The 24,855-nt window shown below is 49.1% G+C and overlaps 1 protein-coding gene across 1 annotated transcript in view; it reads right to left on the bottom strand.

Annotated features, from left to right (window-relative positions):
* The window catches only part of ZC3H3 (zinc finger CCCH-type containing 3), a 204,060-nt gene that overhangs the window by 61,522 nt on the left and 117,683 nt on the right, over positions 1-24,855 (bottom strand). Inside the window, exon 5 of the mRNA XM_063299746.1 lies at positions 12,805-12,995. Within this exon, the coding sequence (XP_063155816.1) occupies positions 12,805-12,995 (191 nt within the window). The remainder of the gene's footprint in view (positions 1-12,804; positions 12,996-24,855) is intronic.

Genomic DNA, 24,855 nt, shown 5'->3' with positions numbered 1-24,855 from the left:
AGCACCATCAGACTTGCAAGATCCTGTTCATACAGCCTATCCCAATAGAGCTGAGCTCCAGTCCTGATCTGGACAACCTCAAAAGGCCAACAGAATTACACGCTCCAGGCTTGAGGATGAAGTTCACCCAATTCTTTATTCTTCGCAAAAGGCACCAATAGCTTCATTTCAGTTGTCCAAGGCCTAGACAGCCCACTCTAGTTAGCTGGCAGCTACTCCTTCTCGGAGAAGAGTTGGAGATGTTTTCTACATTACCACAGCTTTGTCAGGCAACTGTGCGGTTTTCCTGCCCTGCTGGGTTTCCCCCTGTGCCCCAAACACCTTCATATGGCATGAACCACAAGCTCATGGATCAGGCAATGTGCAACTTAGGGATCTCCTTGGATGCTCCTGTAGGGTCCATCCCTTAAGAGCCCTTTCTCTGTTTTCTTGGTGAGCAGCGGCCTGGCTACTTTCAGACTACTTGACCTTTGAACTCCCTGGTCACTGTGAGCCCATCACATCCATACAAACCTGAAAAAAAGGTGCTGCTGTTTGAGTTGCGAGTCGCCTTAACTTTCACAGACAAGTTCCACAAAGTATTTTTTTTCAGGCTCGTACAGCGGTGCAAGACCCAAAGCACGGCTTCCCATAGTTTTAATACACCACAGGCTTAGCTAGTGCAAACCTGCCACAGCGGTGAAAGTAAGTTCTCGAATCCCACTGGGGCTTCCTCATAGGGACCCCCAGCTGCAAAAGCTCCTGGGAATAAAGGAAGAGGACTTTGGGGGTGTCTGTGTGATGTCTGGCAACCCAGGTCCCCTCCTTTGGCTCCTTTGGGACAGGCCCAGACAGCAGCCGCCCGGGTGGATCTGTCTCACCGGCCTCGCCCAGAGACCTTCCCCGTCCACTGGCACGGCTGGTAGAAGCCACAGCCCTTTGCTGCCCCTGCCAGCAGCTTGGCCCCTCCTCGGCTCTGCCAGGCAGCCTCCTGCGCTTCTGTGCAATTTGCCCTGCCACACCTGCTTAACCCGTGACCTGGCTGCACTGAGGCTTTTCTTCTCCCTGCGACGAGCCCTTTCCTAGGGCTGCATTAGCTAAGACAGCTGCATGGCGCACACACATACACACGCACACCCCTGGGCACCCCCACTTTCCCTTCCACAGGCCCACAGCTTTAGTGCTGAACAAAACGTTTTGGAGCGAGCACCGGGGAAATTTATTTCTTTAATTATTCTTCATCACCCTTCTAGGCGATCAGCACTCGTGGCTGCTTGGGGGTCATTCATTTTAACATCTGATGGCCAGAGCCCAACACCCCCCTTCTTCCTTTGTGAAGTCGCAGGCTCAGAACAAGTGCCGTTAGCAATCCGGAAAAGTCCCTCCGCTTCTGCTGCCCCCCCAGCATTTCTCCCCCCACTCCCTTCCCCTCTGAATGGCACAAAGCTCCGCCGGGGTTCCCTCTGGGGCTCCTCAAGGCTGAGACCTCTTCCAGCAGGGACTTTCAACTCCCCACAAATTGCCTGCCCCTTGGCCAGGGATTACGGTTTGAAATCAGGAAGTCGCCGCCCCTCACGGCCAGCAGAATTTAATCGCTCCGTTTTCTCAATTGTGGCCGTAACCTTGTTGAGGAGCAACTGGCAAGGTGAGGAGGGGGACTGTGGGTCCCGCCCCCCACCGCCCAGAGACTCCAGTTAATGCATTTTGCTCCTCTGACTCCTTGACATTTTCGAAGATGCTGCCTAAAATAAGGAGCCGTTTCATACATCAGGATTTCCGACGCAGAGATTAATCTCCAGGGAGGTGGAAGGGTCACAGGTAAAGTGGGAAGCCTGACACACGTGGGTTTTCTGCCACGGACAAACGGAGCAGGCAGCCACTTGGGCAAATCAACAGCCCGAGCTGGAGGTCTGCACCGGAGAAAAAGATCGGCGGGCAAGAGAAATTCACTTCCGAGCATACTTTGTTTTCCACAGAAGGATCTGAAACCATCAGACGGGGATTGATGCTCCCCGTATTTTCCAGGAAGCAGTTGCCCACCGGCCTCTCTGCCTGGCAGGGCCTTGATTTATATTTCATGCAAGTTGCTTAGTTGTGAGCGATTCTCTAAGCGACAAATGAAACATCTAGCAAGATTAAAACAAGGGTGCAGTTAATAAAAAAACAAAATCAGACAGAAAAACACAAAGCAGATGCCTGGGTCATCAAGTCTTTTAACCACCTTAAAGAAATCCACCCCATCAACCTGCCCATCACATGCCTGGCAAAAGCCCAAGTGCCAGGCCAGGAATCTTGGTGCCTTGTTTTTGCCCCTTGAAAGTTAGGGGTCAGCTTAAGCCCCCTGCCAGAGACCTCTCCCCTGCAGCCCAAGGGGAAAAGAAGGGGAAAAAATGGGGCCAGAAAATAGGGGAGGGGGGGAGATCCCCAGCCCACTTTTGGCCCGGCTCCACACAGCCCTACGGCCCACACAGACAAGGCCCCTCTTTCTGCTGTCAGAGATTTGTGTGTGTGGGGGGGTGATGTTCTTCTCAAGGGCAGGAGCGCCTTCTAGAGGCAGTGAATAGGAGGTGGGCAAGTGCCCAGGCACACACACACACCCTTCCCACCGAAGTATCTGAAATAACTGGGTGGCTCAGTCTTTTTCACACCAGGCATTAAAGCCCATCTCCAAGAGGCATTCAGTTTCCCTGATTTACAGAAATTTCGATTTACAAAAATTAGGGGAAGAAACAACACTGACCAAGGGGACAATGGAAAATGTAAATGCAAATTACGGTTAAGTCCCGGGACTTGTTAAGATCTTCAGAAGGCCCAGAAATGCAACCCTGAGTCCTGCTTGGGACTGCCTGCCCTTCTCCCTGAGGCGCACCTGGCCCAGACTGTGTCTCTTCCGGAGTGCAGCCCTGCCAGAGAGGCTCGCCTGGGAAGGGAAAAGAACAGCGGGCTTGGGGGCTGGGCACGGATCCGACCCGGGTCTTCCTCAGGCAATCCCCAGTTAGAGGCCGAGGCACGTCGTCGCTGGCTGGCCTGAACTTAAGACTTCTGCATTTGGTTTTCCCTGCTTCCGCGACCACAGGGACCTAGAGCGCACCACTGCTACGATAAAGTCAGAGGATAATGCCTGTAATTCGGAGACTCTGCTCCACCTGGAGCTGGGGGGGGGGGGTGTCTGGCAAACAGCATCCCGAGCCCCTCTTCTGTTCCAGCACTGTTCCTGCTCCATACATGAGTTGAAGCCCCCACCAGCCCAGGGTCTTTCCTAGACTGAGGTCAGGCCCACCTTCCAGACAACGCCAACCCTCCATTTTGCCCCCGCTGCTTTCAATCTTGTCCTCCAAGTTGACTCTGCACACACACACCCTGCGCACACTTCTCCCTGCAACTTCACAGTCACATTTCTTTTTCTAAGGGTTTGACCAATTTCGGGGACTTTCTGTCCCTCGGCACCTGACCGAGGACCACAAGTCCTGCCTGGCAGAGAGAGAAAGACATCACGAAGCGCAGGTCAGAGCTGCATTAATATACAAAGCCCCCTGTGGGCGGATCAGCCCCACAGCCTTCCAGACCTAGCAGCTGGTCCCTGGGGAGGATGCCCACCGGCAGGACTGGAGGTGCAAGCTCCTCCCACTATGGAGGCCAGCAGCTGCGCCGAAGAGGCAACACGGGCCCATCCTGGAGATCACGCGGACCCCTCGGCCACCCTTTCCCCTTTCTCTTCTTCTGGTTTGCTTATTTCCCCACTGAAGCGATACCAGCTGCTGGCCATCTCTATATGCTAAGGGAGTAGATTGCATCACACAAAAACAGAGGAAGGAGCTCAAACTAGGTTAGAGGCAAGTTGGAATTCATTCATTTACTTTACCAGGTTTACAGACCACTGATGGCCAAACTCACAGGGTTGAGGGCTTAAGATCTCCGTCTTCAAAGTGACCCACCAATGGATCCTCCCAAGGGAGCAGCCAGAGGCCTTCCTGGTGGAGCACTGAGAGAGGACTTCGTTTGAAATACGGGAGAGGTCCCACGAAGGCCTCCTTTTCATTCAGCATCTGGCACATTTTCCTTCTCCTTTACGGGCTCCTGTTGGTGTTCTCTGCCTTTCCCTTGTTAGAGCTGAAAAACGGATGACTTAAAGCAGTGTTTTCCAAACTTGGCAACTTTAAGATGTGTGGACTCCAGCTCCCAGAATTCCCCAGCCAACATGCTTTAAGTCCACAGATCTTAAAGTTGCCAAGTTTGGAAAACACTGACGTAAAGGAAGTAAGGATCACGGGATTCCAGAGAAAGGACGACTTCTTCATCCCATGGCTAATCTGACTGACCTCTACCATCAAACCACCTTTGCTCTAAACCAAAAGGCCCTAACTGGGTTAACATCTCCTCCTGGAGGAATTCTGCAAGACAGATTGATTTTCACTCCAGCGCCCACCTATTTTGAGGCATGGTGACCAGAATTACGCACAGTACTGCAGGAGTACAAGTTTTGCTGCATTTTGATATTAGCGATCTGATTTTCAAGCTTTCACCGGGGGGGGGGGGGGAAGGGAGGGGCACAATATGTAGGTCACCAACAGACTTTGTTCTGTAATTCAGAGCAACTCCCCTCAAAGTTGCAGACAATCCGGTCAGAAAGCCCAGTCTCTGGTCAGAAAAGCCGCCAGTCTTTCCGAACAAGGGCCTCCGACTGCATGGGGGAGAAAACAGCCCAGCTAGCCTCCAACTGCCCTAAAAAAAACAGCCTAAGCTTGACGTCGTCCTTTGCTCGCGCCTGGGAGAACAAGCCTTCACCTAACCGGCAGACCCTTCCGACAGCTTTTACACATTTCCCACTGAAATCGCTTCAGCTGAACAACGCTCAGGAAGACCAAGCTTTCTTTGGCACACACAACTCTAATTGAATTTCGGAAACTGCAACAGGGCTGAGAAGCAAAGCTCTTTCGCTACTGCTTCTGGAGAGGCCAATCTGCTTTTGCAATGACGAATGTCCAATTCGAGGCACGGTGTCGCTAGTGCCACTTCGCCCTCCATCTACCGAGAAGCGTCCCGTGCACACACCCGCCAATCTTCACACTCGGGATAACGAGGCCGACGGTGGACAAGCCACAGGAAAGGAACTCATTTCCCTCTCCTCCACAGAGATGAATGGCTTGCTTGATCAGTTCTGGCAGCCTCGCGATTGGCCGCCGATATTGCAAAAGGTTTGGACACAACCCGGACCCAAATCCCCCGCCAGCGCTGGCAACTAAAAAGCAGGTGTTGGGGCTGCCGGAGGAAAGCAAATCAGGTTGGCTCAGCTCCCCACGAGGAAAGTCCTAGCAGAAGCCCAGTGATGCCCACGAAGCAGTTAATCGCTGCACTTGCTGTTTCTGGAGAGACATCAGAGGCTGAGAATACAACCTGGGAGCTAGTCTGGGTCAGCCTGCTTAGCATTCAGAAGCAACTGACATGTAGCTTCTGTCTCCAGGGCTTTAAGCCAAAGTCAAAGTTTCAGCTCCTGGAACCGGTGGCCTTTTGGGTTCTGTCCTGCTGCATCGGATTCCAGTGGGCGCCCGGCGTTGTACCTCCTGCCTCCACACCTTTCCTGGCTGGTCTGCTAAAACTGCCCTCCCTGCCTTGAAAATAGGGGGCCTTGGTGGGCACTGGGGGCACAGACTTGCACGCCAGGATGAAGCCTGGATCCCCCCAAATGCTGCGTTGAAGCCCTTGTGCGTGAACTGGCTCTGCTTAGCACTCCTCCGGCACCTTTGTGGAAGAGAGGCAAACTCTAAATTGGGGTTGTAGCAAGGGAGACCCAGTATTGACCCATTAAACCCAGGTGGGAAGGCCCACAGCCAGGCAGAGTTATAATCATCACAGTTAAATGGCTGGCAATTAAGCTGTCAAGAGGATGAGCATCTCTCTGCCAGCTTCCCATACTCAGTAGCCGCTGAAAAGCTCTCTCCCAAAGCAGCTTTTGAACCGGCTAGACCCCACCGACTGGGCAAGCAAGCAAGAAGAGACAGGCCTTCAGCAAACACACACCTCAGGGCGTCCTGCCTCTCATTTGTCTGCACGGACACAACAGAGTCCCAGTTCCCACCAGCAAGCCTCAGCAAGTCCGTAGTTCCCCCTATACGGAGGCAGGAGGGACGAAGCGATGACCATCCTCGTGGCTGCCCTCATCCTGAATGAAATGTGATATTGGGGGGAAGGCTTTAAAATAGAGCTCCAATCCCAGGCCACTGAGACCTTACTGAACATAGGAGCTGTCTGTAGGAAGAGACACGTCTTTGGGCCCGCTTCAAGGCAGGGGCCCTGAATTCTCGACTTCTCAGCTTCAACTCCATCCCCTGCAATTCCAAGATACCGTCAGTAGCTGACTTCATTCAGTGCAGCCCAGTGTTTCTCAGCCTTGGCAACTTTAAGATGTGTGGATGGCTGGGGAATTCTGGGAGTTGAGGTCCACACATCTTAAAGTTGCCAAGGCTGAGAAACACTGCTACAGCCAGATAAGAAATCAGGAATGCTTTGAGTGCACTGAAGCACCAATCATTGCTAAGGGTTACCACTGTACCTTGGAGCTGAATTCTAACAGGACGCGTGAGAGATTCACTGCACACGGATCTCCCTAGCCACCCTGCCGGGGGAACCCAGGGAGTTGCAGTCGAGCACATTTGGAGGAATCTCGGCTAGGAAAGGCTGGGCCACGCTAAAATCGGGGTTTCCATACCAGGGCAAGATTGCTCCTGTGCAAATAAATACTCATCCTTCCCCGCTTCGGAAGCCCTGCTCTGTCAGCTACATAAATCACGTGGGAATCTTCGAGAGGAGTTCGGCTACACTAAAAACTTTCCTGGGGACCAGGCAGACACGTCCATTTTCTACCTTCAGCAGGGCTTCTCATGGCAAGTATATAAACATACGCTCACAGCTTGATCACAGTCACTGTTCTTACAGCATTCATTTAATCGCTCCAGTTCTATAGTTTTACTTAATTTGTTTTAATTACTTCTTCCTTCTTGGTCAATTCTGTATACATTTGGAATACGTGGATGTAGGAAAGTCGTCTATGAATGAAAGAAATAAAGTTACAGTTTGAACGTTTTGGATATTTTGAGGCAAACGGAAGCGGACTGGAACCCATAGTTTAATGCTACCCCATTTGCACCCAGGCAGTCCCCGGTGAGAATTCCAGTTAGAGCAGAATAAAACCAGACACTCAAGAACAGAGCGGAGAGGGCCTTGTCTCCACTAAGAGCCACTTGCAGGAAAAGCATTCTCCTAGATCAGCATTTCTCAACCTTGGCAACTTTTAAGGTAGGTGGACTTTGACTCCCAGAATTCCCCAGCCACCTGCTGGCTGGGAATTCTGGGAGTCGAAGTCCACCTACCTTAAAGTTGCCAAGGTTGAGAAACGCTGATCTAGGGGCTTCTGGTGGGAATGGCGGGCTGAACAGCTCTGCCTGCCGGCTCAGCAGGTGGAGCTGACAATGCAGTAACTTTTTCGGGCTCAGGCAGGTTTTCCTGAAGCCCAGAAATGTTTTCCGGATCAAGGAGAATACCTGGAATCACCCCATCTCTCCTCCGGACGGCTGCTTGCAGCCAGAAGATCGCAAACAGCGTTCGGCACTCGACTGGTAAGAGCAGCCGGGAGGCTGGGACGTCACCATTTCCAAGCAGCGCCGTAGCCTTAAAGGGACACTAAGACCGGCCACCCCATTTCTACATCACCAATTTGTTTTTTTTTTAAGTATGTGTACCCCAAGAGAGGCTTTCTACAGCGAGGAGAAGCTGGTTCTCTTGGTGCTTAGTGTTATTTTTGGGATTAGTTTTTAAAAAAAAAATTATTTTAAGTTTTGGATTTCGTTTTCCTTCCAAAGGAAATTCCGAAGATTGAGAGTAAACAATTGTCTTCCTGTTATTATTTTTGTACTACATTTTAAGGTATTAGCACTGTCCTACATGTTGAATCGGCTGATTTGAGACTTCAGCTTTCTGTTCTCACTTTCCCCGGGGAACTGTCTGCTATCTCACTCTCACTTTATGGAAACACACTTCCGAACCGTTTCACATCTTCGACTTTCGCTGGTCAAGCTCCTGGGGGTGCCATGATCTCCTGCGTGAGACATGGAGGATCTCAAACAGGTTCTTTCTGACTTCCACCAAGATTTTAAACAGATGTCTTCTGACTTCGATCAAGCTTTTATGCAAGATATCCAGGACATTGTGGAAAATATGAGATCTAAAAGGTGCCATCGGGCTGGGGATGTGGGGATGAAACCGAGGAATTTAAGAGCGATAGAAAAGGTTTTCTTAAGACGGAGATTGGGATTTCTGTCGAGATGCTGGATGGAGACCGGATAACAGAGTTGGAGAAATCTGAGGGAGAGGGTGCTCTGCAAGCCGTAAGTGAAATGGACCTCCCGGTGGAATGCCATGAAAAGGACCTGGAATCTCTGAGGGGGCCGTTGGGCTGCTTGCTCCTTTCAAGAGGAAAGCTCTGCGCACCCCGTGGGGACATGTCACTGCTCTGGTTTGTTCTGAAGCGGGATAAGGGTCGAAGAACGTTCATCTGGTTTGCTTTAAGGGTCTGATCGATGCTCTTCGCCTTTGAAGATTTGGATTTACTGTTTCGATGTGGCTTTGTTTCTGGGGTCTCTTAAGATGAAAAGTATTAAAACTGTTGTCTTAGGGTTGAAGAATGTTTATCTTCAAGGGTTTGCTTTAAGGATTTGATCGATGTTATTCCCTTTCAAAGGTATGGAATTACTGTTCGAATTGTGTTTGTTTTTTGGGTTTATTAAGATGGGGATTATTAAAGTTGTTGCACTATTAAGTATAATAGCAGACAACTTACATGCTTTTTAATTTGATTCTTATTATAGTAGGCAGAAATGTATAGAATAGTGGTAGGAAGGGAATAATTACATATGTTTTATCTTTTGGAGGGGAGAAAGATGTTTAGGAGGTTTGTATGAACTTTTTTTTCTCTTTGTTTTAATATAAGGGGGAGGAGTAACTGTCCTCCGTGATTTTTATTATGTGTTAAAGTGGAATGACTTATAGAAATAATGTGGTGTTTTGGTTTAATATAGAGTAAGAGATTGATTATGGAAATTTTTGTATATCCTTGCTGTTAAACGTCAGAAGCCACACCTTTTTGTAAATTTGGAAAAAAAAATTCTCTTTTTAGTTTTTTTTCTTTGTAGTTGTTGTTTTTTTTTGGTTGTTTTTATTCTTTTCTTGAAACCTAATAAAATTTACTATAAAAGAAAAAGAGAGAAACACTGATCTAGATTAAAAAGACCAGAAAGATCTGACTCGGTGGTAGAGGGACGTCTGCAGGGAGGGGGTCAAAAAAGTCAAGAGGACCGTCTCAACCATGCAGTAGAACCAATGCCACACGGTTATAAAAGAAGGAGGGCTTTGATCACATGGCTGCAGCCACCGTCTTGACCTTTTTTACCCCCCCCCCCTCCCTGCAGACATTTGTTGGTGGCAGATGCAGGCAAAACTACGCAGCAAACAGTTGGAGAAAGAATTCAGAGGAAGTTTACCGAAAGCAGAGATTTCCTTTTAAAAACCCAAATCTAAAAAGGGGAAAGGACGCACGGTTGCTCTCAGTGTGCGGAGTGCCGCACCCCCAAAAGCACCAAGTCCCTGCAATCCACCCGTCCGTCCGCCCAGCTGGCTAGAGAGATGAGCTGAGCACAATCACTGGGGGGGGGGGGGAGCCGTCCTGCACCTGGGCCCCCTCTGTTACGCCCCGATCAGCTTGGCAAGGCTTCTCCAGGGCGCCCCAAAGGCAGCCCGTTTCACAGTCACACAAATCAGGGGAAGGGACATCTTCAGGTGGGACTGCTTTCCAAAATGACAGCACAGCAGTAATGATGCCTATTTAGCCCATTCCAGGGAAAAACGGAAGCATACCGCTTTCCGGTAAAAATAAAAGAAATGTACCACCTGAAATGTTCAACAGGGGGACTGAAAAACAGGCAAACCAGGGACTAAACAGAACAATAATGAGTGTAGACATCTCGGCCGCCAATGAGGAGCAAAAAGCGGCTTGTGACCGAAGGGCCCCCAGCAGCTCCTTGGTGGCCGGGCTCGTTGCCCTGCAGCCCCTCGAGAGGCACGGGAGAGGAAGGGGGGTAGCTGGGGGATCAGGCGCCAGAGGGAGAAGGGGCAAGGAGTGGTTACAGCGCCTCGTCTCGGAGTGGAGAAGGTGGCGGTTGAGCTTAAACCGTGGATTAGCTTGCTGGGAGCCAGAGATGCAAAATCAGGAAGTGTGCAGGTCGTAGCGGAGGGAGAGCTGGGGGGTGGAGGCGGTGCAAAAGACGTCGACGCAACGTTTCTTCCAGATAATCGGTCCCACCGGAGCATTAAGAAGACCACTCGGGCAGGTGGCAGGAGACAGTTTGAAAAACCCTGAACTCAAGGACGAAAGTTGAGCCGGCACGTTTTTTGGAGAGGGAAGCCAGGACTATAGATAAGGGCAGGAGACGGGAGCTGACAGGAGTCCCAGAATGGACTTGAACGTGACTGGAACAGGATCCCGAAAGCCAGCCCAAGCCCTCTCTCCTGCAACCTACTTCTAAATCTAACCTAGCCGGGGTGGGGTGGGGTGGGGTGGGGTGGGGTGGGGGGTGGCGTTGTTCTGAGTCTCCCCTACTTTCCCAGGACTCCAATCTCTCTTCTGCAACGGCCCTCCTCTCCCTTCCCTGAGTCTAACCGACATCCCATCACAAGACCCAACCGGCCCTCTGCTCCTGGTGGTAGAGGAAGGCCCATCTAGAATTGCGCGAATGGGAGGCACGCACATGTTGGAAAATAAATAAAGGGCTTGCGCAGGAGTTAGCGCCTCTCCCCTACCGCTACACCTGCACAGAGCAGGACTGGTTTCCAAACATTTATTTCCCGTTAAGTGGTGCATCCTGCTGGTGGAACCAGGGCCCTGACTCGCCACAGGGACCCCACCTGCACTCCGTACAGCCACAGCTCGAACGACATCTCAGCAACCTGCTCTTGGCTAAAACCTGTTAAGCCAACTGCTGCCGTTTTAGTGACTGCTGAAGCCTATAGTGACCTCCTGGTTCCTGCCCATTCCCCCAAATCTGGGGTCTTTAATAGTGCAGCCTGATGCTCCACTTACAGGGTCAGCCGCAAAACAGGTGACTGCCATCACAAGAATGGGGGGCGGGCACGGGAAGACATTCTCGTCTTTCCCATTACGAATCTCTCCAGCTGCAGGAGAAAACGTTTTGAAACCACCCCAGCCAGCCAGATTAGAGGCCTTCGCTTCTGGGCCCAGACATCCTGCTGCGAGAAGCACCTGGCCCCTGCTACGAATGTAGAGAATCTACAAAAATGCAACCCTTTTGCCGTAACTTTTAAGCGTTGAATTGTTGTGCGCGCGCATGTGTGTGTGTGTGTATGCATCAAGTTTCTACGGCCGCCCATCTCACAAGCAGTGACTGGGCAGCATACAACACTGGATTAAAAAACAGTAAATATATAAAAGCAATCATGATTTAAAAATACCAGAAATCTTTAGGCACAAGAGGGTGTTAATTGCAGTAAGTAACCCGTGGACCCTTGCAACAGAATGGATGAAATGGTCTGAACTACCCTGACATGTTACTATAATCCTGATAAAATATGTAGGCTATGGAATTCCTTCCCCTGGAGAACCACCTTTGTGTTTTTCCAGGCCAGGATTCTGGGAAACCTCCAGAGAAGGAATCTACCATCAGCACGGAGAAATTCTCCTGCTCGTCCCAGAACTGGCCACACGCTGGCAGAGGTCAGGAAAGGCTAAAAAGGACTTCCACACCCCCCCCCCCCCCGCGGAATGATGGGAAAGGGTGCCTTGTGAAATGGCGCAAAACCTCGCCTGCAGAGATGTCCAGGAACAGGATCTATTCCACACCGAGCTCAGAACAGCAGGGGAAATCAGTGAAGGAATACTGAATGGACTCATGGGGGAGCGGGCATCAGGTACTCCAGAATGTCCCTTAAATTTGGAAGTGTATCATTTGTGGCAATTCACATCATTTGATGTGAATTAATCCACATCCTTACGCAAATGAATGATGCAAATATAAAATAATTTAATGTATATTTAGGAGCCGTATCTAGATTGCTGCAGATGCAACGGACGGGCTCCCTATTTCAGGGGGATTTCTGGGTGGAAATGGGATCTGTGGCATCTGAACTCCATGAAATCAATTATGTATTACCCCTGAATAAGCACAGCGCATTTTCCACGGGCAGTGAATTGATGGGCAAGCAGCTCTCTCTTAGATGATCACACAGGGAGCATGAAGCTGATTCTCAAACAGCCAATTGTTCAAGAGGGAGGTTCTAAAACTATCAAGCCATGAGGTACATATGGCAATTATACAGATTACATTCCTAAACGGAGGCACCAAACAAAGAAAGTTGCAATTTTAATTATTGCCTACCTAAGAACTGTCCTGTTAAACTTCAGAAATCAGCTATAGTTGTTAACCACTAAACGAGAGATGACCAGCCCCTTAATTTTGGTGACAGACATTCGAAGGAACTTGCAAAAAAATTAGTTGTAGGATATTGTCATTTAACTTAGAAGCTCAGATCCTGAAAGTTGGAATTTATATAGTTTGAGAAGGAGCTGAGCAATCCTGCCAAGGCTCAGCAGCCACCTTGGCTCTGGGGATCAATGAAAAAGGTTATCTAGGAAACCACAAGGCTGAAGGTGTCCACAAGGCTTGAACTTCGGAGCAAGGGAGACTGGATGCCTCCTGTGCAAAGTGACCAGGGGGGCAGCTCTGTGTTCCTTGCAGACACACCCAGGCACTGACCACTCACCTCCTCTGGCATGGCTCCTGGTCGCAACTTCCATGTTCCTGGCTGGAGAGCTGGAGGTTTTGGAAAGCTTGTTAGCTGACACCCTGTACATGACTCCTCCGATACAGCGCAGGCCTTTGTTCCTCCACCGGTGCACCGCCTGGCACTTGTTCCCTGGTGAGGGGTGGCGGGCAGAGTTTGGTATTAGAGACCTGAAAAGAAAAAACTGGGTAAGGAAGGGGAACTCATGTCCACAGCCAGCAAATTCCCTGGGACCACCTAACAAAGCTTAACATGGAAGCTGGCAGCGTTTCACTTGACCATCTCCTCTAAAAGCACGCTAGATTGAAGTGTGATATTCTCCAAATCAGATGCCATCCTCTGTTCCAAAAACAACCAGCGCCTAGAAGCAAATTCCTGGAATCCTAAGCATAGCAAAGTTCTACTAGAAAGTAACTCACGTTTCTACAATAAAATTGTGTTCTGGACAGGAAGCAAATCCCAGCTATTCGCTTGCTTGGCATGATCCATTCTCCTCCCAAGTATGCTGACGACCCTGGGCCATCTAAGGGATGCCACAGAGGTACTTCCCCAACCCTGACAAGACCGAGTGGCTATGGGTTTTAGCTGCCCCCTTCCCCCTGGTATCTACTGAACTTCCATCATTTACTCTGGATGGGGTACCACTGCCCCAGACCAAATTGGGGCGCACTCTGGGGGTCCTCCTGGACTTTGGCTCTTGCTCAAGGAGCCTATAGCAGCTGTGGCCAGGAAGGCCTCCACACAAATGCACCTTAAGTGCCAGTTGCACCCATTCCTAGACGGGGAAGCACTGCTCATGGTCACTCATGCCCTGATCACTCCCTGATTCACCTCCTGAATGTATGCTACCTGGTGCTGCCCTGGAAGAGCATTTGGAAGCTTCTGGTCCAGAATACAGTGGCATGTGCAGGATGGGGTGCATAATGGTATGCCCATGAAGACCACTGCTAAGTGAACTGTACTGACTCCCACTAGGCCTCCAGGTGCAATTCAAGGTCTCACCCTTAAAGCCCTATTTGGCATGGGGCCAGGCTACTTGCTGGGCCACCCATCCCAAATAGTTCCCACCCATCCCATCAGATCTGGCAGAGCCGGCATGCTCTCGATCCCCTCGATGAAGCAGTGGCACCTGGCGGGTCCTAGGAAAGGTGCTTTGTCTGCCATGGCACCTCCCCCCAAAGTTTATTAACTTTATTAGGTATGTTCCCCACCTTGAGTTGTTTATAAAAAATAATAAAGGTGGGATAAAAATTAGACAAATAAATAAAAATAAACCTGGAAAGGGGGGATTGCCAAGGATGCAGGCACTGCTGACTGTTTACCGCTCCTGGAAAGAGTTCCGAGCCTCTTCCCACCTCTGCCAGATCACCCAGTTTCAGGATGCAGGCTAAGATGTTTCTATTTTCTCAGCCATTTAAGGCAGAATTATTGCAATGGATGCTATCATCATCATTATTATGCTGGTTAATGGAGATGCTGCGGTCTTTTATTAGCAAATAAAATAAACCTCAAGCAGCAGTTTTCCTAAGATATTTCTAGGAGATGTTCTTTAATTCAGGGCTGAATGCTGCTAAGGTGTTAAAAATAAAAAGCAAACTACTGCCCTCCCCAGGATGTCCCCTTCCTGCCCAGGCCATTCCAGTGCTGTTGAGGAGGATGCATGGTTGGCATCTGAGATGCCCGAGCTTCACTACTTTGGCCTTCCCTCCAGATACCAGCCCTCAGTGGTTTTCTCAGTATTTCCAAAGGAACACTCACTAAAGGGAAGCACCCCACAGCGGTGGCAGCTGCCACTCCTTCTTGTGCAGAACAATGGCAGAGAGGACCGTTGCACAAAACACTATGATTTGTCAGGAGCTGTAGGTTAGAGAGATGCCAGTGATGGCAAGAAAAGCGATGGATCGGTCAGCATGGTGCAAGCGGGTGTTTCTCCAGCCACTGCTGCAGCAACCATGTGATGGGACCCAACTGGTGTGAAAGGAACATTGCCACCATTCTGAAGTAATGCCAGCCGCTGATAAGGAGACCAAAGCTCTACCATCCTAGCACTTCCCCTAAGACCTCACTGGATGGGACACAGGATGATGTCAGCCCCACTATGTGGTTTAGACCAAGAAGTCAGCTCCACAGGAAGGCTAAACTACTGTTTTCAAGATTGGCTATAGTAACAGAACCTTGCCAGTCTGATTGTCCTTTCCTCCCCCCCCCCCCAATACTCATGTGAATTAGGGAGGTGGCTGCCTGAGCCACTTCTGCATTCCTTCTGCTTGTTTTGGACTTAAGCCATGCTTTTCCCCTTGTCGCTTTGGTCACGGGTCTGGCCTATCTCTGTCAAAGCCATCTTCCTCACTCTCTGCAGATGGAACCCCTTCTGCCATTTGCATCAGAGCTTCAGAAAGATATGGCAATAAACCTCTCTCAAGAAACTCAACCAGCACCGAGGAGCGACCAGCGGAGGAGTCACGAACAAGATTTGGATGAATATTTGGAACGTCGTAACGGAAAACAAGCTGTGTCGCTCATTCTTGGTGCAGAAGGAGCGTCTGATAACTCGAACTGGACTTTCCTGTTTAAAAGTTTGGAAAACATGGAATCTGGAGAAAATGTTATTAAACGGGTAAAAACGATGTACCCCTCACAAACGGCACAGATTGCAGTTAACGCTGAAATGACAAAACCCTGTGAAATACAGAAAGGGGCAGGACAAGGAAGCCCGCTCGTGCCCCTGCTGTTGATTCTGGCTCTGGGAGTTCTGAACAGAGATATAAGACAAGGCGAGAGGATAGCGGGGTGAAGGTCACGGAAGAAGCATATGAACTAAGGGCAGTTGTGGAGGACTTGGTTTTAACTCCAGAAAATCCTGTGGAAGAAATAGATATATCAAGGGGAAAGTTGAACGAACTTGGCGGGTTAGCTGGATTTAAAATTAATAAGGAGAAAAATATGAGGATGGAAGATCAAAAAGAACGGACTGCAAAAACTGGGTTTCAGATTGAGAGAAAAGTAAAATACTTGGGCATGATTATGGCTGACATGAATTGTATGTTATTTCAAAATAATTATGTCAAGGTAAGGAATGAAATTAAGGAAGATTTGTTAAGATGGAAAAAGTTACAATTATCCTTGTTTTTCTGTGGTACAAATGAATGTGTTACTTAAAACGATGCTTTTTATTTCAAACAATACCTGTTTTGAAAAATGATGTACCTTTTAAGCAATGACAAAAAGATACACCCAGATTTATACTGCAGGGTAAGAAACCAAGAGTCATATATAAAATTCTTCAAGATACAAAAGAAAGAGAAGGATCAGGATCAGGATCGCCTGATTTTAAATTGTATTTTGCAGCCTGTTGTTTGGTCTGGATGAAAGAGTGGGTTTTGCTGAGAAATAAAAGAATGCTAGAATTAGATGACTAACCTGAGGTTTGGCTGGCATGGGTTTTTATGGTACAATAAAGTTAAAGTTAAGGGAGATTTTAAAAATCATTATGGGAGAAGTGCCCCATTAAGGATATGGGATAAATACAAACCCAGGTTGTGCCTGAAAATACCCTTATTGGTCTCAGCACAGGAAGCATTTTACAGAAAAGAACAATTGACTGCAGGGGGATTTACTTTTCAATGTACAATTAAGGGAAAGATTTAATACAGATAAAAAGGTAATGGGAACTAAACAATACAAGATGGAATCTGAAAATGAATTGTGTACAAATGATGAGCATATGATTGCAAAAATATATAAACTTTTGTTGAGAATTGAAACGGAAGAGGAACAGTTAAGGATTGCATGATAAAATGGGCGAAGAATTTTGGTTATAATATTCAGATGGCTCAATGGGAGAGAATGTGCGTAAATGGATTGAAATTCACATTGTGCTATAATTTAAGAGAGAACATTTATAAAATGATGTACTGTTGGTATACGACACCAGAGAAATTATCTAAGATGTATAAAGGTACTTCTAGCCTATGCTGGAAATGTGAAAAACATGAAGGGACATTTTACCATGCATGGTGGACTTGTGAAAAACCAAAAAAAAAAAAAAAGGATAGAAATATGTATGGATAATACAGAGAATTTTAAAGTTTAATATTGAGAAGAAACTAGACCTTTTTTACGGGGACTTATGGATAGCCAATTAGAAAAGACTCGTGGAAGACTGATTTCATATATGGTAACTGCAGCAAGATCATAATATGCACAACAATGGAAAAATACTGAAACACCCACAATGAAGGAATGGATTGTAAAAATGGCAGAAATGGCATCACATGTTTGGTCAGTGACAAAACAAGAAGTGCTTTTACAAAAGACTGGAAAACTTTTATGGACTTTTTGCTGAAAATGGAAAAGAGTGAAATCATGATTTCTGGATTTGACGATTGAAAAAGGAATGAATCAGGGGCTGAAGGGATTTTTTGCATTATTAAAAAGGGAGGAGGGACAGTGGGTTTGTTTGTAACTGCTGAAAAGAAGGTCGGAAGTCACTTATTTTTTCTGGTTCTTGTTTCTTTAATTATCTTCCTTTCTTTTACTGTATTGCTTTCTGCACTTATTCTTTTTTCCTCTTTTTTTTCTTTATATATTTTTATATCTGTCTTTTCTCTACGTAAAAACACTTAATAAATAAAAAATTACTTAAAAAAGAAGAAGAACTAGGCTTGGATGAAGAAGTTGTTTTACAGCAGATCCCAAAGCCCTAAGAACGAGGAAGACTAGCCAGGCATAGAATTAAGCCGGTCCTCTATTTATCAGAGCCCCAGGGTTTACACCTTGCATTTTTTTCTCCCATCATTAAGTGGGTTGTCATTTACCACTCCCATCCTTAACGGGCTTCTTACCACTTGTGTGCCAGCCTTGGGTGTGGGGGCTACCTGCTTCACCAGTTCCACTTCTCCCCCAAGAGAAGCAAATGATGAATACCTCTTCGCTGGCCAATGACGTGTCTCTGGGGCCAGCTGGATGTTCTGCACTTTACACACACGTTTTGCACATCCCTCCCAGCTAAGAACTGGGAACCTGGGTCACCTGAAGGGAACCCCCTGCTCAGCCTTCAGCAGGCAGCAGGCCAGCCTAATCCAGATGAGGCTTTTCTGGTAAGGAAAGGGGGCCCTTTGGAAGAGGGCACTGACTGTATTCCAAACTGCTCAGAGTCAGTCTAGCAACACTTACATAGCAGACTAGTTTAGGGAGCTATGCAATGTCCCGTGAATTTGCCATAAAAACGATGGTCCAGGAGCCACACAGAAAGAAATCTTGACTTTTCCGTTGACTACTGTACCGAACAAATTCTTTCTGTACCGTAATGCAGGAAGTCCAGAGGTGGGGACTTCTTGCACTGCGGATCTAAGCACAAATTCAAGATGTGTAAATGACCCCTTTGGAGGCCAAAGGCTCACCCGGGACCAAGGGGTAGGAGAGAAGTGCTGATGAATGCTATGGAAATGAGAAGAGGTAAAGGGAAAATATTGAATGTCTGCAGTGCAGATGCTAAAAGGGAAAGAAGACATGTGTAAGAGCAGCTGCTGAGAAGGTGGTGGTGGGCCTGCACAGCTGGCAACAGCACAAGAGCCTTTGGTCACAAGCGTTACTTTGACCTCAACCTCCCACCTGTCAAGAGAAGCCAATGGGTAAGGCAAGGCTGCAGCCCCAGGCCAGATCCTCGTTTCTGTACCCAAGACATCTCCAGTTCAGTCCAGGGAGTCTCTCAGCTGAACTGTGACAGGCCCCTCTCTAACCCAGAGAAGCAGTTGGTAGCTGACACCGAAGAGGATGGACCAGGAGGTTATGGGCCCTCCCACTCTGCCTAATGGCTAGGTCAGGTGAGTGAAATACTCTTGTCCCGGTAGGGCCATCTGAGCTACATAAATCGGCATCCGTGTTTCAGAATTGCTTTTGCCTTTCCGGGAAAAACTGCCTTGGACTTTTCTGCAAGAACAGCAGTGGAGTTTGGAGCCACAAATTGTCGCAGAACGCAGTTTAATCAAGTCTAATTACTTATACGCTGGGGAGGAAAGTCAGAACAGCCTACCTAAAAATGAAGACCGCAGCGCATAAAACAACATAAAGCAGCGGTTCCCAACCTTTTTGGCACCAGGGACCGGTTTCGGGGAAGACAATTTTTCCACGGACCGGGGGGGGTTTCGGGATGATTCAAGCGCTTCCTCTTTTATTCTTTTTTCTTCGTGCCGTTGGGAGGTAGCAGCCAATGGGCTTGCCTTCTCTGACAGGAGGCGGAGCTCAGGTGGCGACGTGAGCGATGGGGAGCAGCTGTAAACACTAGGGCTGTAAATCTGCTCGCTCACCCACCACTCGCCTCCTGCTGTGCGGCCCGGTTCCCAACAGGCCACAGACCGGTACCAGTCCGCGGCCCGGGGGTTGGGGACCCCTGACGTAAAGGACTCAGTACACCATGAAAAACTGTCGCTCGGGACATTTTCTGTTCCATTCCCACGTTGCCTTTCTGACTCACACAGCTGTTAGCTGAACATTTTAAAAATGTGCATTTTGCAAAGGGGACTGTAATGGAGCAGGGGAGATACGGGAGATTAAAAGCAACTGGAGACCTACTCAACAAACTAAGAAAGACATGGGCAGCCAGGACCAACCATAGGACAGCTAAGCAGATTAGATTTTCCCTATACAGGAGCAGCATGCCACTTGATACTGGAATGGGGGGCGGGAGGAGAGACAACACCCCTCCACAGTCTCTTAAGCAACCACAAATTTCAATCTTTGCAATTTAACCCATTTTTTATTATTTCTTGAAGATCATCAATATGAAATTCAACAATAACATGCATGTCCAGCCTTGTTCCTCCCTCAAGGTCTGAAACTCTTTCCCAGAACTCCCCTGTCGTGAGACTTCTTTCTCATCTTGCCAGTCCCGCCATACCTCCACCTCACCCCCACAAGACAGGCTTTGAGCTAGATAGTGGTCCTCATCTCCAAGCTGAGAGTCTCCAGGTATACCAGCCTAAAATCCCCATAAGGCCCAAGCAGGCTGTCAACTCTGCTGGCTGAGCAGCTCAGCGCTCTAGAAATCAGCATGTTGGGGAAGATGGCCTGGCTGAATTTCCTCCTTGAAGCACAGCCCTTCCAACTCTGGCTTCTTGTGGGTACCAGGCCTCCAGGAGGACCCCTCCCAAATGATTAGACAGCCTTTCTTTCCCTTTTCATGCATTCCTCACCTCCTTCCAGCCCGCTACTAAGATTAAGGGCAGCCGGAGTTGGCAGCCTCTCTCTCCTGTCCTGCAATCTATTCATACAGACCCAGGAAATTAAACGCTGGCCGGTTGACTTTTAGACTTTTTAGACTTTCGTGCTACAGTGGTTCCCTCAAAGCGATCCTCAAATGGGAATAACAAATACAAAGCCCATGTCATCAAAACCTAATACATAGATCAACTAATTAGTTAAAATTACTGTTTCTTAATGTTAAAACACAGAGCCAACATCGGAGTACGCTGAGGAACTCAGGAAGCAAAAGGTTTGACAAGAGAGGAAATGGTTTCTAGGGTTGTTGGGTACCATCCATCATCAACAACCAGCTAAACCGCAGAAACACAATTGAGCTAATAACTTCCTGTTCCTCCTCAGTGTAAACCACCATTGTGAGTCTTTACTGATTCAATGCATTGCATGGAATTCTTTTCTTTTTCTTTTTAATCTAGCAACTCTATAAAACAGGCTAGGCCATGATAGTGAGATGATTCAAGACTGCCCACTGAGGTTCAGAGAAGGACGAAGAATTTGGGTCCTCCCGGCCCATTTGCAACCATGCTGGCTCCCTGACCTTGAGGATGGGTTACAGATTGTTGACTCTGCCCAAACCACTTCCCAGGGAGAGAATGGAAGGCCTGAAAACCTACATTTTGCAAAGCAAATAAATTCATCGTTTAATCAATATTATTCTGGCCTGCAAGGAAGATCCACAAGGTAAAACCCTACCGTGCTCCCATTTAAAATACACAACGGGAGGACGTAGCATGAAAACCCCCATCCCCACACAATTACAAGGAAATGTACCACGTGACTGGACCTTCACAAAGGTACCGGAGGGCTGCCAGAACAGCATCTAATCTCCAGAGCTCCCCACCTTCACAGCTTTCTTCATCCCTGCCAAGAATCTTGGCAGGGACCTCTGATGCTCAGGCATACTTTTTAACTCAAGAACAGTCGAACTCTTTTGGGATTCCATGTTTCCACCCCAACCTTCAGGAGAAACCAATGTGTCTGAAAAGACAGCGGATGTGACATCTGATCGTGACATCCACTTGGATGCCCTGTGAGGGGTGAAAAACAGAAAACCACCCAATCTTCAGAACATAACTGGGGGCCAGGAAGAAGCCACAGGCTCGAGCATCAGCCTCTCGTGGTCCACAGACCTGCACACCCAACACCGTATTGCCTGAGAAGTGCCCCTTTTTGGAAGCATGGCAGTTGGCGAGGAGGACAAAGTCCAAAACTGCCCTGTAATTTGCTCCAATAACCTTTAGAGCTGCCTCCCCTGCTGGAGACAGAGAGACGGAAGGGAAAGGCGCCAGGAAGTTACAGTCCTGCTTCAGCAGTTTTCCCTCCCTCGTTCTCTTTCTTGCCTCCTTGCAAAAACCGCACAGGCTGCCTGGGTTGATGCCGCAGAGAGCAGGCCACGGAGTGGGAGGCTGCGGGAGCCTCTGGGCTGGGGAGAACAGCGGTGCAAGATTGCCCCACCTGGCACAGAAGAAAGTTGAGCCTGCAGTGCCACCAGGGGAGAGCCATGCACGCGGCGCATTTGCACTGTGCTGAATCAGGCGCCGGATGACCTCGGTAGCATTGGTGCATACACATCTTTTAAAAGAGACGTCCAGAATGCTCTTAAACTTTATCTTTTAAAAGTAATCTTGAACGCATCCAAGAGTGCCTGAATTTTTCAATCTTACACACAACACATGGAACATCTTTTTTACGCTCTTTACTAAAAGCTGAGATTTATTTGCTTGCCTTTGAGATTTACACGCCCCCCCACCCTTTGGACAACTGCGGCTCGGGGTAGCATCCAGTAAACAAGAAACAAAATAAACCATTAAAGTTAAAAGCACAACAGCTGCAATTAGCAGGCAAAACACTGCAGGAAAGAGCCAAGTTTTTAAGGCCGCTAAAAGCCAACAGGGTCCAGGCCCACCTTATGCCAGGGGAGATCTTTTCAGAGGGCAGATGCTGCCATGGAAAGGGCACACTCTCCAGGTCCCGTCAGATGACACTGCTTCAAGGAAGGGACCCAAAGAATGCCCATCCTATTAGAACAGTGCTTTCCAAACTTGGCAACTTTAAGACGTGTGGACTTCAACTCCCAGAATTCCTCAGCCAGCATGGCAGGCTGAGGAATTCTGGGAGTTGAAGTCCACACGTCTTAAAGTTGGAAACACTGTATTGGAGCATGTGGGGCAGACAGACACCACGGGGGAAAAGCAGCCCGGCCAGGTGTGGCCCAGCGCACTCTGCAGTTGGGCCTGCAACGGCTCTTCTTGGGAAGAACTGAGAAACAGAAGAGATGCTGCAGGACACAGGGCTAAGACAGATGCAAAAGTCTGAAATCAGGAGTCAAGCCAGGCCAATTCTTTTGGAGCAAGGCAAGAAGATGAGAAACCCTTTTTGCAGTCTGAGGGAGGAAAGTTGGGAACAGCTGGCAGCAAAATTTTATTTGGGCTCAGCCCTCAACAGGATGGTGGCTGCAGAGCGTGGGTGGGGTGGGGCAGGGTGTGAAACCTTCTGTATGAAGCCTTTCCCCAGAAAAGGACAAGACCCGAGGGCCCTTCCAGGACATCTCTGAAGATCCTCCCTATTTCCCAGGCCGACTGCAACTTGCCCGCTACGGAGCAGCAGTGCCCACCTGCCCCAAACCGCCATAGCAGGAAAAGGTGGGTGGGAGGGCAGGGAAAGCGGAGAGGGGCGCCCCTCCAACACAGCTTGCGGCTTCCCACTCGCCACGGTGTCACGGCACTCCGCCAAATTGTTACCCTAATGGAACGGAGGGCCTCTGGAAATGAACTGCATTGAGAAAGGGAGGATAAAATTAATGCGATAATTGCCAGGCCAAGGCCCTGAAGAATACGCCTGCCCTCAGCACAAGGGGCTCGTAATTCCTTTTCGACTGCACCCGCCCTCCAATCTAAAGACTTCTCCCATCCGTCCAGCGAGCCTTGCTCCGACAGGAAATTTCATTAATGCCGGAAAAGAGGAAAGGTATTAAGTGTGGATAATGAAGGCCGGCAAGCGAACGGTGCCTTCAGATAGTCTTCTTTCTAGCCTTTGTAATGGGAGGCATGAACTTTCCCTTCAAATCCATTTCTAATCCATTTGAAATACTACAGCAAATTATCTCCCCTTCAGCCCGAAAGCGGCCAGCCAATTTACTCCGAATAGAAGTGACAATGCAAGAGAATTTATCGCCATAACCTTGAGTACAGAAGGTTGAGGGTTGGCTTTTCCTCACCCCCAAAGAGGGAACGGAAAGCAAATTTTAAATTATTTTTAAGAGGGTGAAGGGAGAGAAAGGGCCAGGGAAACGGAGGAATTCCATCCGTCAGGGTATTTAAAAATAACCCGCTGTCACTGTCAGCAGCCCAGCGCCAGAAAGCAGGAGAGCCTCACGCAAGCCGGGCCTCGAGGCCAAACTTTCACCTGTGGAGGGAATCAGCAGGTGACGCTAATTCCAGCTGGTGCCCCTTCTTTTTATGCCCTGACTCTGCAAGCTTGAGGTCTGGGAAAGCCCCCCCCCCCCTCACATCCCCGGGCTGAGACACCCCTGCCGCCCGTTTGTCATTATTCGCAACAAGCAAACGGCCATGGACCACAAGGAGACTCCACACTGGAGGAAACTGTTTGCCCAGACCCAGAGAAATAGCTGTCAACCTTGCTGGTGGGCAACCAGAGGGGGGCCTGGATTTTGCTTTATTTTTTTTAAGTCTACAGCGACACCACATCTTGAGCAGAGCTCAGGGTTTGCACCGAATCTCCGCTTTAATGATGTTTTATAAAGCCTTAACCGGTTTGCCAACAGTGCTTCGGGGAGCAGATCAGAACAAGCGCGTGCTAAAATAACTGAAAGCAAAGCACAGCCACAAAAGGGGCCCCGCGGTCAAGAGAGCAAGGCTGTTTCCTCAGCACAAGGGAGGAAAGAACCATCAGAAGAACCGTCCCAAGCACTCTCCCCAAATTCCGAAAACCCAATCGATCCAAAGCGCCCTCCTCAGCAACACGCTGCGGTGGATTAAACAAGCACAATTCTGTCAGCGTGCTCCGAATTGGGGGGCTCCTGGAGGTCCACAATACAGGTCCGATTCTGGCGGGCCTCACGAACATCCAGGCAGGCACCTCCTTGGGAGCCTGGAGCTCAGAGGAGGGGAGCAAATGGGGGCCGGCTGCCGATCCAGGCCGCAGGGGCAGGGCTTCGCTCCTTTCTGGGAACAGATGCTCAGCGAGGAGGCGGAAGGCACGCTACCCCCGCAGCCCCCAAGGACCCCAGATTAACTGCACTTCCCCTTCCAGGGAGCAGCAGCTCTGTTCAGAGACGGAAGAATTCCTCTCCAGCAGCATCTCCATCTCAGCAATTCCCCAGGACGCCCCAGAACACGTGGAGCCGACTCAGCACTCACCTCCGGAACGATCCTGCACTTCAGCACAAAGCTGTCTCTGGGCAGCCATTCGGCTAATGCATCGTTTCCTCCCAAAGCCTCTGAAACAGGCCGGCCTCGTTCCTGCGCGCTGAGCAGAGATCCGCCGCGCTTCCAAACAGGGCTGTTACCGCCTGTCAGTTGCTCCCCAGTGAGCGGCACACTGGGATCCCCTCACCGTTTAACCTTTCTTGTGGCGGGCGGCGGTTGCCTGGGGCTGCGCTCCGAACCCTTGCCCCAAGAGTCGGATTAGTGCTGGTGTGAGCGTTTGGGCAATTCAATGTGGTGGCAGGCCCTCATCTTCCAAATAACGGGGATCTCGAAGCCTTATGTTAATTTGCTTATGGGCAATGGACGCAACAAAGCCCGCTTT

Source organism: Candoia aspera, chromosome 3 (genome assembly GCF_035149785.1).
Source record: "Candoia aspera isolate rCanAsp1 chromosome 3, rCanAsp1.hap2, whole genome shotgun sequence".
Classification (NCBI taxonomy): domain Eukaryota; kingdom Metazoa; phylum Chordata; class Lepidosauria; order Squamata; family Boidae; genus Candoia; species Candoia aspera.
This window is presented reverse-complemented; position numbering and strand designations above follow the sequence as displayed.